The sequence below is a fragment of the Pan troglodytes genome, chromosome 8 (assembly GCF_028858775.2).
Source record: "Pan troglodytes isolate AG18354 chromosome 8, NHGRI_mPanTro3-v2.0_pri, whole genome shotgun sequence".
Taxonomy (NCBI): Eukaryota; Metazoa; Chordata; class Mammalia; order Primates; family Hominidae; genus Pan; species Pan troglodytes.
In genome coordinates this window covers 115685607-115700966 of record NC_072406.2, presented here as the reverse complement: position 1 = coordinate 115700966, position 15360 = coordinate 115685607, and the positions used below count along the sequence as shown (strand labels likewise).

Below are 15360 nucleotides of genomic sequence, written 5' to 3'. Positions count from 1 at the left end.
AGGCTCACCTGGCATTCTAGCCCCAAGTCACGCTCCAGCCCCCGACTCCAGGGAGTCTTCCCTGATTGCCCCAGCCCACCTTGAAGCCTCAGAGGCCTGCAATTACCCCTCAGGGAAGGGCCACAGCTCCTGATGACTCCCCTAGTATCCAGGACACCAGGCCTCCACACCCCAGCCTGCCCCCACATGTGCACGCACACGCTGGCCCTCCTTCCCCAGTGCTCTGCGCACAGCACCGCCCTCAGGCTGGTACGAAATCACTTTTATTCACAATCACAGCGACCCGAGTGCACAAGGGAAGCAGCAGCCACCCCTGCACTGACAGAGGTAATGAGATGATGGCTTCCTCTCCCCAACCCTCAGCCTCTGGGATCCCTGGCTGGGGGGCCCGCTAGCCAGCCCCCGCTCCCTCCCACACAGAAGGGGTCTCCCAGGGTCAGTGACTGGGTAGTGGAGACCCATAGTGGGACAGTGACTTCCCCACACGCCCACTGCAAGGCCAGCACAAAGGCCCAGCCTGAGGTCCTGGCACACCACCCCCTGGCAGCCCTCACGGAAGAACTCCCGAGTCACACAGAAAGTCTGCCCCTCCCTCCCCAAACAACCATTTTATAGAAATGGAAGCTGGGCTCCAGGGGGCTACGACTCGGTCAGGGCCACACAGCTGGTCAGTGGCCAGGACTAAAACCCATGCCCTGCCTGCCACACAGAGGTGCAGTCTCTGATGGATGCAAAAAAAACAAAAACAAAAAGCCATCTGAGGGGGCAGAGGGCTGGGAGGCTGGGAGAGCCCAGGCCAGGGCAGGCAGGGCTGAGAGGACCGACCCTAGCAGGTGGGGCGCTCCCTCCCCAGAACTTAGAATGAGAACCTGGAGGTGTGAGAGGCAGCCCCTGCCTCCTCATCTTCCCTACGAACAGGCTCCCTGCCCCGCCATCACAAGGTCTCCCTGTCCTGTTCCTGGCCCACACTAGGAACACTGGCCCTCCTGGAAGTTTGACGTCCTTATGGAGGGGGGACCTCCTGGGCCCCCTGAGGTACCTAAGCCAACCATGATAACCCAGCTCTGGCCCAGGAGGAAGGGTGCTCTATGGCTCTGGGTGACCATCAGCCCCAGGGCACTAAGGAGGCTTGGTTTGCCTCTCTGTAAAATAGACACTGTTTGCCAAAAGGCCTCCCAATTTGGCCCCTCCTTATGGAGTTCCAATTCATGATTGGTAGGGCTGGGTATGAGCTTTGTGGCTGGAGTCAGGGGAAGATACTGCATTATGACTGCCTCAGCCACACCCTTTCCCAGGTACCCCACACACAAAGGCAGCATTTCTAGGGGCCCAAAGGATGGGAACTCACCTACAAACAAACAAACAAACAAAAAAACCCAAAACCACAAACCAAATAAATAAATAAATTAAACTGAGGAAAAAGGCTGGTCTTGGCCCAGGGAACCCACACCTCCCCACCCAGGGCCCTGGCCCATCCCAGGTGTGCCACAGGCTCTGACTATCAGCCTAGGCCCTGGACAGCACAAGATATGGGGAAAAGGTCAGAGAGGGTAGCTGCAAACCTGTTCTTAGGGACCCTGGCAGAAGACCAACCCTTCTCCCCAGCCCATACCGAAGGGCTACCCCTGGGCAATGGCATCCAGCGAGATGATTGGGGCAGGAAGGCTACAGCCAGGACAGGGTCCTCCCCTTCTCAGCCAGGGGCCCAGAACCTGGAGCCCTCTGCAGCCTGTCCATGTGCCCATCAGGTAGTGGGAGAGAGACATGGCATGAGGCTGCAGCCTGCCCAGGACGGGAGGCAACCACCAGCCTCTCACCCCCAGCTGCCATGCCCAGTGGGCAGGGAACGAAGAAAGAGAAGGTAGGCATAGGTCAGAGAGGGAGACAGCAGCTCAGGAGCAGCCTGCCCAGGGTGGTTGTTGAGCAGGCTGTACACTGCTCAAGGGCAGTTGGCTGAGAGGGCAAATGAGCCTAAAATCCACTCCATGCTGCACTAGCCAGGCCACATGTCCTGGCTCAGGGCTGCAGCTGCCCAGAGGAAGGTACATGTTTTCTAATTCTCACAAAGGTGCCACATGGACTACAGACACCTCCTAGAAACCTGCCTCAGATGGGGAAAGATTAGGGCAGGCTGAGATCCCAATTTAGCCCTCAGCATGCAGAGAGGAGCTGGGTGCAGAGACGGGAGAGACAGGGAGAGTGCGGCCTCCTCTCCTCCCCTCCCTCTGCCCGGCGATTTGCCTCTGCCCCCTCCCTGCCTGATACCCCCCTCTCCCCAAACCTTCAAGGGCTTCAGTTTCCCATGTTTAATAGAGGAGGAAAAGTTTCCAAAATGAGGAAGAGAAGGGGCCCCACTGGCTTGTTCCTCAGCTGGGACTGGGCTGAAGCCCGCGAAGATGGGTATGCGGGATGGGCCACCGCAACGGGCTAGGAGCTGCGGTAGGTCTTGATGATGTCCTTGATGGGGCGGCGGCAGATGGGGCAGCAGGCGTGCAGAGCCTTCTTGAGGCGCAGGCCACAGGCGTAGCAGAGGCACATGTGGCCACATGTGTAGATGACCGTGTCCACCGCGTGTTCATAGCAAATGGTGCACTCATCGCTCCACTGGCCCAGACCTGGGGTCACTGGCGACTCGGGCAGGCTCACTGGCGAATTGGGGGCTGTCCCTGAGGACAAGGGGGCACCAGTCAGGAGGAGACATGGCCCAACCCGGCGCTGGATTCACGGGAAGAGAGCTCCCCGGCCTCTTGTGTCCCCCTCCATTTATCAGGATCTGCCTGTTCACCCTGACAACCCAACTTCCAGGGCACAAGGGAAGAGGCTGAGCTCTGAGCAGCCCCACTTCTGACCCACTCCAACCCCAGATGAGGGGACAGAGTGGCTAGGAGGCAGTGAGAGAAAAGAAGGCAAGATGGAGGAAGGGAAGGGTCCAGAATCTTTTAAGGTAGGTCCCTCCTGAGCTACCCTTTGGCACTGCCCAGCTAGGGGACAGGAGGGGATGACCCCAGAAATCACCCCCCAACAAAAGTTTACTGAGCCCAACTCCAGCTCCTCTCCACTCCCAGCCCGGACACAAAGGCTGCATCCTTGCTGCAGTCCCACATGGTCACCAAGGAACAGAGGAGCCAGCCTACTTACCACCAGCAGAGCTACCCAGAGGGCCAGAGCTGCACGTGCTGAGCAAGGGGTCAGACAGGCGGCTGCCCAGGGCACTGGGCGAGGTTGGCGTGGAGGCAGGGGAGCAGGGGAGTGATGGGATACCCCGCTCGGCCAGGATGGTGGAGCCTGTGAAAGGGGAGGGAGGGAAGGACACACTAGCTGCCTGCCCAGGCCAAACTGGAGAAAGCTCTGTCCCTCACAGTGGGTTCCCAGGCCTGACCACACAGCCCAGCCACAGGGCCAAGAGCGGGATTTTGCAGGCTGGCGCGGGGATCATTTGATATTACCACCGTGGAGTATAGCTAATCAGCTAAAGACTTTGACCCCAGACAGCACCCAGCCTGTCCTCTGTTCTCACCTATGAACTGGAGGGTCATATCCTGCTTGCTTCTTGTTAAAACAGCAGCTCCAAACTAGGCCCCTGCCTGGCACCTACCTCCGCCCCTCCCCATGTATGCTTTCTGCAAAGCTTCCTGGGCCGGAGCATGTATATTACCATCTCCCCTGCCCCGCAAGCTCACCCTCCTGTTCGGAGCCCTGAGCTCTTCACCACTGTCCCCAGATATCACCCACCTTTTCTGCATGGCACCTCTGCAGTGCCTTCACTTTTTCCCACCTTGTTCTGATCATAGATTCTCTCCTCCCCTCCTTCCTCCTTCCGTCACTCACTTCCTCTCCTTTCTTTCTTTTTTTTTTTTTTCAGACGGAGTCTCGCTGTCGCCAGGCTGGAGTGCAGTGGCACGACCTCAGCTCACTACAATCTCCACCTCCCAGGTTCAAGGGATTCTCCTGCCTCAGCCTCCTGAGTAGTTGGGATCATAGGCACATGCCACCACACCCAGCTAATTTTTTAATATTTTTAATAGAGACGGGGTTTCACCATGTTGGCCAAGATGGTCTCCATCTCCTCACCTCGTGATCTGCCAGCCTCGGCTCCCAAAGTGCTGGGATTGCTGGGGTGAGCCGCTGCACCCGGCCTTCCTCTCCTTTTTAACAATCCTCGCCTCCCTCTTTCCCTCCTTCCTTCTCTCCTCCCTTCAACAAATCCTTACCAAGGACCTACCAGGCATCAGGCCCCATGCAGACAGAAAGCTAGAGACAGCCCCTGACTTCAAAGAGCTGGCTGTCCAGGGAGCCTCTGATGGCTGTCCTCAAACTCCTTCCTCTGGGCCGCCCTGACTACCCCCAGACCACATTACTCCCTCAAGTACACACACACATGCACTACAGACATACAACTACACAACCACAAAGGCTGGGGTAATATTTGTTCTGTGCCCAGGACTCCAGTTTTGTTTCTCCAGTGAAACCATGAGCTTTCTTTTTTTTTTTTTTTTTTGAGACGGAGTCTTGCTCTGTCGCCCAGGCTGGAGTGCAGTGGCGCAATCTCGGCTCACTGCAAGCTCCACCTCCCGGGTTCACACCATTCTCCTACCTCAGCCTCCTGAGTAGCTGGGACTACAGGCGCCTGCCACCAGGCCCAGCTAATTTTTTTTGTATTTTTAGTAGAAACGGGGTTTCACCGTGTTAGCCAGGGTGGTCTCGATCTCCTGACCTTGTGATCCACCCGCCTCAGCCTCCCAAAGTGCTGAGATTACAGGTGTGAGCCGCCGCGCCCAGCCCATGAGCTTTCTTAGAACAGGAAATAGTATTCACCTGTGACTCTCCTACAAATCCTAACATAATGCCCTGCACACACCTAAGTGCCCAATGAGATCTTTTTTATCTGTAGTTATTAATTCTAATTCATTTAGTTGTGTTATTATTTCTTTTTTTTTTTTTTTTTTTGAGACGGAGTCTCGCTCTGTCGCCCAGGCTGGAGTGCAGTGGCGCGATCTCGGCTCACTGCAAGCTCCGCCTCCCGGGTTCACGCCATTCTCCTGCCTCAGCCTCCCGAGTAGCTGGGACTACAGGCGCCCGCTACCACGCCCGGCTAATTTTTTGTATTTTTAGTAGAGACGGGGTTTCACCGTGTTAGCCAGGATGGTCTCGATCTCCTGACCTCGTGATCCGCCCGCCTCGGCCTCCCAAAGTGCTGGGATTACAGGCGTGAGCCACCGCGCCCGGCCAGTTGTGTTATTATTTCTAAGAATATTCAATAGATGCCCACAGGGTTTCTCTTACTGTGTTAATATTTTTCCAAGTTAATTATCATCTCCTTCTTTCAGGAATTCACAACTCCTATTTACTTTTCTTGCCTTGTTGCATTGGCCAGAATTTTCAGAACAACATCTGTAAGCCATCTCTATTATATTCCTGACTTTCATGAGAATATTTCTGATGTTTCACCAATAAGTATGGAACTGGCTGTATGTTTTGTGATACACATGAGTGAAGGAAATAACCTTCTATTCTTAGTATACTTAGGCTAGCCACAAAGCCAAGCATTCCTCTATAAGGTTAATAATGACCCTTCATACATTGCCACTGGTTAGTTATTCTTTTGAAGTCAGTCAGGATCTTCAAACACCAATTTGCTGGTTGTGATGCCCAATTTTCCAAACAGATCAGGAGCACTTTGTTGAATGTATATTGCATTCTGGGTGGTTCTTCTTCAACACCCACCTTGGCCTATCCTCCTCTTGGGAGAGAGAAATCTGGATTTTTTTTAAGCCTCCCCTTTGCTCCAGTCTAGCAAACCTCTTTGGGCAACAGAAGCCTTACTGGAAAGCTGCTTAGCTATTATTAGATGGTGCTGAGGGAAGAAAGTACCTTACTCTTATGTAATTTCCTTGCCCTGAGGAGTAGTATATCCTGGTCAATGAAATCAGCTTGACTATTTTTTATTTTTTATTTTTTTGCATCCCAGCCTAATTTCTTTTTATTCCATCTTGAATTCTCACCCAAGCCTGATTCATCTTGCCTGCTTGCTTGATTTCTCTCTTTCTCTTTCTTTCTCTCTCTCTCTTTCTTTTCTTGAGACGGAATCTCACTGTTGCCCAAGCTGGAATGCAGTGCCGCCATCTCAGATCACTGCAGCCTCTGCCTCCCAGGTTCAAGCGATTCTCCTGCCTCAACCTCCCGAGTAGCTGGGCTTACAGGCGTGCACCACCACACCCAGCTAATTTTTTTTGTATTTTAGTAGAAATGGGGATTTGCCACATTGGCCAGGCTGGTCTTGAACTGCTGGCCTCAAGCAATACATCTGCCTCGGCCTCTCTAAGTGCTGAGATTACAGATGTGAGCCACCGCACCCAGGCTTTTCATTTCCTTTTTATTTATGTTTCACTCCATCTTCATTTGGTCTCCTTCCAGAGGTGGAAGTCCCCAATGTTTTTTATATGATTTCTCATGCTCTCACAAGCCAACAGCATTACATGCATTAACATATGTGTATTCAGTTACTCACATGTGCCTATACACAGTACGCCAATCTCATAGAGTAACTACCTCATGCTCACTCATCTACACACATTATCTTATCTATCAAGCCTCCTGGGCTGAGGTCTAGGCTAGGGGCTGTGAGGCCCAGGGGTCTCCAAACTTGGGTAAGCATACTTACTAAAGAAAAACAATTCAGATGTCCAGAACCTGTCCAAGGTCTACCGAATTAAAATCTCTAGAGGGGGGGTCCAAGAATCTGCACTTTAATAGGTCCTCCAGGTAAGTCTAACGAAACCAGCTCAGTCTCACAGAGCTGGTTCAAAGACCGGCACTTGGAAAGCATGAATACCTGCTCACTCTGGGGTACAAAGGTACCAGGAGACACTTTGTGAAAAGATTTCCGGTCAAATTAGTATGGAAAAACTCTACACCAAAACCACCATCACCGTCTCCTTAATCAAAGTGCATATTAAAGGCTCTGAGAAGTCTTCCAATAAAGAATCTTCCTCCCTTCTTTTCTTAACTCAATGCACATCCCCCCAGTCCTTTCAAACCCTGTGCCCCCGAGAAAAGGCAGGCCCAGAACTCTGCAGCCCCACTTCCCCCAAGGCTGCCTGCTCAGGGATTCCCCCGAGTCCCCCAACCAGACACCACCCTGCACCACCTGACTACTGACATTCCAACCTTTTTTTCTCATTTGGACTCACAAACTTCCTTAAAGGTGAGGACCTTTATTTCCATTTTGGAGAAATGGTAACCGAGACTCAAAAAGGTAACTGCTGGGGGAAACCTTTTTTTTTTTTTTTTTTTTTGAGACGGCGTGTCACTCTGTCGCCCAGGCTGGAGTGCAGTGGCACGATCTTGGCTCACTGCAAGCTCCGCCTCCTGGGCTCAGCCATTCTCCTGCCTCAGCCTCCCGAGTAGCTGGGACTACAGGCGCCCACCACCATGCCCCGCTAATTTTTTGTATTTTTAGTAGAGATGGGGTTTCACCGTGTTAGCCAGGATGGTCTTGATCTCCTGACCTCATGATTCGCCCTCCTCGGCCTCCCAAAATGCTGGGATTACAGGCGTGAGCCACCGCACCTGGCCTTTTCCTCTCATTTTTGAGTGGTCAGTGGGTTGTGTGCTTCTGGACTGTTTATGTATCTGTGAGACTATGGGTTGATCTGATTCTGGGCATCAAACTCAATAATCCGCGCTTTCCCTCGCCTCACCCCCCAGGTGAGTCTCCCAGGTGACATATAAGGGCCACTGACAAGATGACCAAGTCCCGCCCAGAACTCACCTTAGGTGTCTGTGATTCCTTAGCAACACCATCATGAGCCTGGAGGAAGGGGAGCTCGCCCTTTGTCTCCTACCCGGATCGTCCCCGCCTCCAGGAAAGGCATACGCCCAGGCGCAGCTGCGGGCACTCACCGAGGATGCGGATCTGCGTGATGGTCCCGTGCAGGCCGAAGAGCATCCAAAGCGGCTGCGAGGCGTCCACGCACAGCTGCATGCCGGCGGCCGCGCCATTGTGGCTGAGGTGCAGCTCGCCGTCGGCGTTGACCACCAGGCCCAGGATGTCGCCGCTGTGCAGGGGCCCGGGCACGCGGCACACGGCCCAGAATTCCTTGCGGTCCACCAGGGCCTCAGGGCTGAAGGGCAGGTCGGCCGGCCGCAGCGTGCCGGGGTCGCACGTGGTGACGCCGAACGACAGCGCGCCGGGCCGCGCGCCACCCGAGCGCGTGACCTTGACGAAGATGGTCTCGGCCACGCGCACGGGCCGGCTGGTGAAGACGAGCGCGCGCTCGTCGCGCCCGTGCTCCACGCGCGCCACCGTCTGCTCGTCGAGGATGCGGACGTGCGCGCCGGCGCGCAGGGCGTGGAAACGCAGGTCGCCGTCGAGCTGCGCCGGCAGCGCGCGGCTGTGCTGCGAGTTGAGTGAGTTCTGCGGGATGGGGCAGCCGGCGGCCGGCGCGGCCTCGTCGCCGTCCGCGCCCGGCACGTTGAGGTCGCATAGGCTCACCGAGAGGCGCGCGTCGTCCGCCTCGCGCCGCAGCGACGGCCGCCGCAGGGCGGTGAAGGAGCGCGGCCGCAGACAGTCCGGGAGCACCAGCTCGCTATCTGCGCGGGAGACACGGGGCAGTGTCACGCAGGGCTCACGGGAGGCGGCCCCGGCGCGCCCCGCTGTCCGGTCCCTACGCGCGCACCGTTACAATCCCGGATGGCTAATGGCGCACACGATGCTTGTGACATAAATTAGCGAACACAGTCAAGAAACGACTCTTGCAGGACATCTGTTTAAGCAGAGGAATAGGTGGGGGGAAGCACCGAAACTGAAACCATATGGATGCTTCCAAATGCTCACAGGTGCTTGCTATATGCATATGTGTACTTCCTCATTTTCTACAGTAAACGTGTATTCCTTATAATTTAAAATTTTCAAAAATTTAACTCCTGGGCTCCTTCCGTCTTATCCCTAGCACCTAGAACAGCGCCAAGCATTCTGTTGACAAACAGCAACCGTCTGTCGAGTGCACTGACGAAGGCCTAACATCCTGGAAAGCCAGGGAGCAACCACCCCCCAGCAAACACACACAGACACCCTCTTTGCGTACATTGTCTCATCTAACCTTAACAATCACCTTTTGAGGCTACCATTGCCATGTCAGGACACAGGCTGAGAGAAGTAGATCTATCCAAGATACCCTTTTGCAAGTGGCTTAACAGGGAATCAAACTCATCGTTCTTTTTTAAATCATACAAGTTATACAAAATATAAAACGGTATTTTGTAGAAAATTCAGTTCAGCAAAAAGAAAAAACAATCGCCTATAAGCCCACCACCCAGAGAAAAGCATTTTTAATATTTGGATGTATGATCTTTTGGCCTTTTTAAAGGCTGTATTTTTGGGTTTTTTGTTTGTTTGGCTTTTTTTTTTTTTTTTTTTTTTTTGAGACAGGATCTTGCTCTGTGGCCCAGGCTGGAGTGCAGTGGAGATATCTCAGCTTACAGCAACCTTCGCCTCCCAGGCTCAAGCCATCCTCACCTCAGCCTCCCAAGTAGCTGGGATGCACCACCGCGCCCAGCTAATTTTTGTATTTTTGGGGTAGAGACGGTATTTCGCCATGTTGCCCGTCTGGTCTCCAACTCCTAGGCTCAAGCGATCCTCCTGCCTCAGTCTCCCAAAGTGCTACGATTAGAAGTGTGAGCCACCACACCCAGCTGGTTACTTTTTTTAGTGCAAAAATTGAGTCATGCTATATAAACATCACTTGTTTTTTACCTTTTATATGTACTACATCACTTTGAAAATGTGATGACATTGACCCGTTTCCCCAGAAAAATGAACATTCTCACTAAATTCTGTAGATAATTTCTCGGCATTCATGAACTACATGAAGCCATTCATGGGCAAGGACTCCAGGCTAAGAACCCTGGTAGCTTTTTTCAAAATTTTCAAAAATTTAACTCCTGGGCTCCTTCCATCTTATCCCCAGCATCTGAACACCTCTCCATGCCAATAACTGTTTCCAACACCATATTCTTCTAATGGCTGTGTTATGTTCTGCTTTATGGAGTCCTATAACTTTCAATAAAAGTGATCACCATGTTCCATGAATTACCCCTGCAATTCATCCTTACGGCAGCCCGTGGAAGTGTTCCCGTTTTACAGATAAAGCTCAGCGGCGTTATGACAGCCGCCATGTGGCAGATCCAGGATTGAAAAAAAGGTCTGTCCAACTCCTAATGCCGCATTCTTCACTTCCAGACTCTCCTTGTTTATTGAAGCCTTTCTGCGTGAGTCAATCTCTCCAAATATGCCTGGTGCCACTGTAAGCCGCACCATGGACCGATCCCTTCCTTTGGGCCTTCTCTCTGAACCTCTCCAAGGGAGAATCTGTGCTGTCTCTTCAGGAACTGGGTTAAGGATGGCTGGGGTTCTCAGGTATGACAGCAAAGCTTGGGGGATTGGTCTGGTAGGGACAGCAGAGGCCAAAATTCAGTTCCAACTGAATGTAGACATGGTCACTAAACCTCCCTCTTTTCTTTCACCCTTTCACTGCCCCTTCCAGGAACTGTGTTGTCTGGCCCCCAGAAAGCTCTGGGTGTGGGCCCTTCCCCCCAAGCCTCCTGAAGCTCTGGAGAAGCCTCCTGGGGCCTGGCTGATTGGGGTTTCCTGGAATCGTGTTGGCGAGGAGGAGGGAGCCGGCCAGAAAATGTGATTATTCCAGGGAACTGACTCTGTGACAGTGATGGTGCATAGAGGCTGGGGGGCTGCAGAGAGGCAGAGGCAGAGGCCAGGAGGGCCTGTGCAGGGGGAAGGTAGGAGAGACAAATGGTGCAGAGTGGGGGAAAGCCAGTGGGCTGACCTGGACCCTGGGGAACAGTCCCTGCTCCCTCACCCCTCTGGGATTCCAGGCACTGACCCTTGGGAACTTCAGAGGGTGGGAGACAGAGAGGGGAAGGGGCAGTAACAGCAGGGAGAAGAGGAATCAGGTCGCTCAGAGATGTCCAGCCAGAGCCTCCAGAAACACAGCTGTCACAGGGCCCACACCACCCCCTCAGGACAATCAGTCCAGAGCTCCTGGGGCTGGGCAGACCCTCAGAACAGAGCTCTTAATGGGGCTGGATGCAAGCTATCCTGGTCTCTCTGCCCCTTCAGGAGTCCCCTTCTACTTAAACATGCACACTACCAGGTGCTCACTAACTTCCAGGCAACCTGTTCCATTGTGGAGTTAATCTGTCTTTAAAGAATATTTCCTTCTTTTAAACCAAAATCTACCTCCCTGTATTTAACCCACTACCTCCTGAGCTGCCTATCAGCCCAGTACTGAAGACAATTCTCAGGGAATACTCAGACTCCCCACATACCTTCCCACCTCTTAGATAATGAACAAAACCAGACTCAGTACTCTAGATGTGCACCAACCAGCTCAAGGCATAGTGTGGCCATCACCTCCCTTGGTATATATGCTATACTTCTAATAATGCAACCTAAAAGTACATTAGGTTTTTTTCAGTAACCAACATTCATATACTAGTAGGCAGGACAGGAGCACAGTTAAGTGCAATGAATTTGAAGTCATCAGTCTAGGTTCAAATCCTGGCCCTGCCATTTCCTGTATGACAGGGCTATATGACTGGACAAATAGCTGAACTTCTTGGGGCCTCTTCAGCAGTGAAATCAGCATCTACTGATTTACATAAAATCTGTATCTAATACTCCCCTTAGAAGAGACGCTGTGAGGATGAAAAGGAGTAAGGTACACAGGGCACCTAATAGGAGACCTGGCACAGTCATTAGGTTAATATAAGCCGTTGTTATTGGCATGTGAAATGCCACATGATTCAGAAGAAAGTGCATGGGCTTTGGGGTGATCCAGGTCTGGATCAGGCCTAGGTTTAAATGTCTGATCCAGCACTTGGCTGGTGGCTTTTGGGTAAGCAACCTTCCTCCCAGCCTCAAATTTCTCACCTAGAGAATAGGGGTAATAATACCTGCCCTGAGTTGTTGTTGGAAAGATCCGAGGTAAAGTGGGACCACCCCCAGCACCCAGAAGCTACCCGATAACTTCAGATATTAGTATTTGCTTGGCTTGAGCACAGTCTCAACTAAAAGTCAGGTACACCTGTCCTCAGACCATGGGCTTTTTGAACCTTAATGCAGGATTTCACATCAGTCATGATGGGTACCCAGGAAATACTCATTGAATGAAATCACCAAAGACCAAGAAGCAGCAGCTAAAATGTAGAGGTGAGAGGATAAAGAAGAAAGGAGAAACAGTGGAGGATGTACAAAGAGAAGGGGGTAGGAAGAGGATCCCTTTAGCCTTGCTTGAAATCTTGCTAGAGTTGGGAGGGGAGGGACAAAAGCTGCTGGGAAACAGCTAAAAACGGAACGAATCCCTAGGGCCAGTGCCCAGCCCAAGTTTGTCTTCTCTCCCTCTCCACCCCTCAGGGTCAGGAGCAGCTGCAGGCAGCCAGCAGCTCCAAAATAACCATCCCATCAGTGAGCCCAGCTGTGTCGAAGCCCTGAAATAGATGAAACTCGAGACACAGGAGCTGGTTAGAACACCCTCCGCAGAAGGGACGGCAAAGGTCACAGTTGAGTGAGCCGATACCAAGTTAGAGGTCAGGGCAGTGTTTGGGGCCCCAAGCCATGGGAGAACACCATGGGACCAACCTCGGCCCAAGACTGCACCACTTGATGGGTAAGGCTTAGAAAAACCAGATGGGCAACCTCTCACCCCAAGCAGTGGGGTGGCCCCACATTCGGAAGCAACAAGTTACATAATCGGTGCCGGGACATGTGCCCACCTGCTTTGGAGGTGTTTATGATGGGAACAGAGACGGCACAAGGCCATGAGGAGAAGCCGCTAAGCTGACTCCCCTTGCATGTCCCATCATTCAGGAAAGAACCTGTCAGTCTTCAGCTCTTGCCTGTTCTGGTGCCCAGCAGTGGCTCTACCGACACCCTGGGCCAGAGCAAAAATAAGCAGGCCCTGCCAGGGCAGGGAGGTCCCGGCCATGTGTTTCCCCTCCTCTAGGTGGTGCTGGGGGCCCTACTCACTGACCTACTGTGTGCCCAGCCCTGGGCAGGGAGTCTGGGAGAGGGAGGAGCCAGGAACTGGGCCCTGGGAGCCAAGAGTCAGTGGAAGGGGCAAGGCTTAAAGGCAGGACATGTTTTTTTTTATTATTATTATTTTTTGATACGGGGTCTCGCTCTGTTCCCCAGGCTGGAGTGCAGTGGCACGATCTAGGCTCACTGCATCCTCTGCCTCCCAGGTTCAAGCGATTCTTGTGCCTCAGCCTCCGAAGTGGCTGGGACTACAGGTGCACACCACCACGCCTGGCTAATTTTTGTATTTTTTGTAGAGACAGGGTTTCACTAGGTTTCCCAGGCTGGTTTCGAACTCCTCAGCTCAAAGTGATCTGCTGGCCTCAGCCTCCCAAAGTGCTGAGATTACAGGTGTGAGCCACCATGCCCGCCCCGAAGTCAGGAAAACATTTGAATACAATTTAGTTACCAGAGTCTTAGCATCTAGGATTAGACAGGACTTTCGAGGAACAAAGGTACTAGGAAATCCATTTATCCCTGCCAATCTCTCGGCTAGAGGCTAGAATGGCCCTAGGGTCAGGAAGTTTACCATCTCCCAAGGCTACCTATTCCCCACCTTGGAATAACTATGACTTAGAAAAACTCTCCTGGTGGGAATCCATATGTATCCCAAATATCCTCCTTGGGGCTCCCTCTGAGTCTTCTCTCCTTTACAATAAATAACCCCTTTAGGATCAAGATCCCCAACTAAGGCTGAAGTCCCCTTCCTGTTTCAGAGTGGGCTAGGGAAGGTATTCTGGAAGACACAGGAGTTGACCTGAGCTGAAACACAGGAGGGTTTGGGTTGACAGGTGAGAAAACTGTTAGCAAACACCTGGTGAAGAGCAGGAGTGGGAGGGGGAGGAGACAGACTGAGGAGGGCCCCAGGGCTTGCTGTTGCCCAGAAAGCCACCCGGCCCTGCCATACGCTGCCAGCAGTGCAGGGTAACCAAGTCAGGACCTGGGCGTGGGGGACCTCAGGGCAGGCCGGGGCCTCCTTTGAGGCAGAGCTTGTCATCAGCCTGAGAGTCCCATTTGTTGACGTTCTCACATCCGGAGCACTGGCTAATCTGTAACCATAGGTCAGCCTGCAGCCGCCTGGCTTGCTAGCAGGTATCTGCTGGCCCCTGTTTGGGAGGCGCTGCCAGCCCTTTACTGTCTCCACAAACATCCTCCTGCTGGTCCGCATCTGGCACGGGGCATGGGAGGGAGCCGGGAAGGGCGGGTGCCTGGCTTAGACAGGCAAGGGGGTTCTCCACCCCTCCCAGCACCCACCTCCACCCTCTCCCTTTAAACCCAACCATGGGAAATTTAGGAGAAACAAACATGCTTTCTGGGGCTCACAGAGGGAAGGGCAGAACATCCTAAAATCACTCACAGTCACAGACTTTAAGATTCAGAGAATCTTCAAGCCATGGGATCTCATAGATTTATAGAATCATCTGGTCTAGTGGGTCTCAAACTTTTTTAAAAAGCAGTGGAATCCTTTTGTCCAACAGAACCCCAACTTCTGGCTGAAGTCTAGGAGGTGGACATAGCACCTATCCCCTCACCCTCTCTCTGGCCTTCTCTGCAGCCTCCAAGACACCTCTGTGGAACCCCAGTGTTCCAAGGAACCCAGCTGGAGAAGCACAGATCTTGTTCCAAGGAGCAATTTCGATTGCATGGTTTTCCTTTCAGCCCGATACAGAGACCTGGGTTCAAGGCTCCCTCTTCCAGTTGAAGAGCTGGTTTGAGGGGTTGGCTTTTTTGGCCGTGGAGGGCGGTGTCTTTAAATTAGGTATTCCTTTTTAACCTAAAGACAAAAGCCCTTCTCATTTGTGTAAATGCCTTTCCACATCTGTGAGGTAAGTGGGGTGTGTATAATTATGCCCAAATAATGAGGAGGCTGAAGCACAGAGAAGCTGAGAACTGCCCAGAGCTAGTGAGTGGCCAAGTCAAGCCTTGATTCAGTGGGTCTCCTGCATCTTAAATGAAGGCATTGTCCCCAATACTGCAAGGCCCGAGCTCCTCCCTCCACATACACCCCACCCTGAGCCCCACCACTCTCTCCAAGGCCCCAGTACAATCTCTTGGGCCCAAGAGATGCTAGGGGCAAACATGAGATTGCCTTTCTTGTAAGTTAAAAACAGTCCAATACTGGTGATTACATATGGTTCAACTTGATATATATTCATTGTGGTAGAAAACTAGAGTGCACAGGAATAACCGAACCAGACAAAGCCCTCGGGAGCCTCCGGGGAACTATAAGGCAGGCAGACCGACCTTCCCCACTGAATCTGGCATCCTGG

General features: G+C 52.7%; 2 protein-coding genes across 5 annotated transcripts in view; one reads left to right on the top strand and one right to left on the bottom strand.

Annotated features, from left to right (window-relative positions):
• Nucleotides 1–3881, top strand: part of SH3PXD2A (SH3 and PX domains 2A) — a 266664-nt gene extending 262783 nt beyond the window's left edge. The window contains exon 16 of the mRNA XM_063782079.1: nucleotides 3863–3881. The gene's annotated coding sequence lies outside the window, so the exon portion shown is untranslated. The remainder of the gene's footprint in view (nucleotides 1–3862) is intronic.
• Nucleotides 247–15360, bottom strand: part of NEURL1 (neuralized E3 ubiquitin protein ligase 1) — a 99178-nt gene continuing 84064 nt past the window's right edge. For all 4 annotated transcript variants that reach the window (XM_024346613.3, XM_063782082.1, XM_024346614.3 and 1 more), the window contains 3 exons: nucleotides 7903–8592; nucleotides 3139–3285; nucleotides 247–2666 (listed from right to left, as the gene is read on the bottom strand). In XM_024346613.3, the coding sequence (XP_024202381.1) occupies nucleotides 2428–2666; nucleotides 3139–3285; nucleotides 7903–8592 (1076 nt within the window). In that variant the 3' untranslated portion in view covers nucleotides 247–2427. The remainder of the gene's footprint in view (nucleotides 2667–3138; nucleotides 3286–7902; nucleotides 8593–15360) is intronic.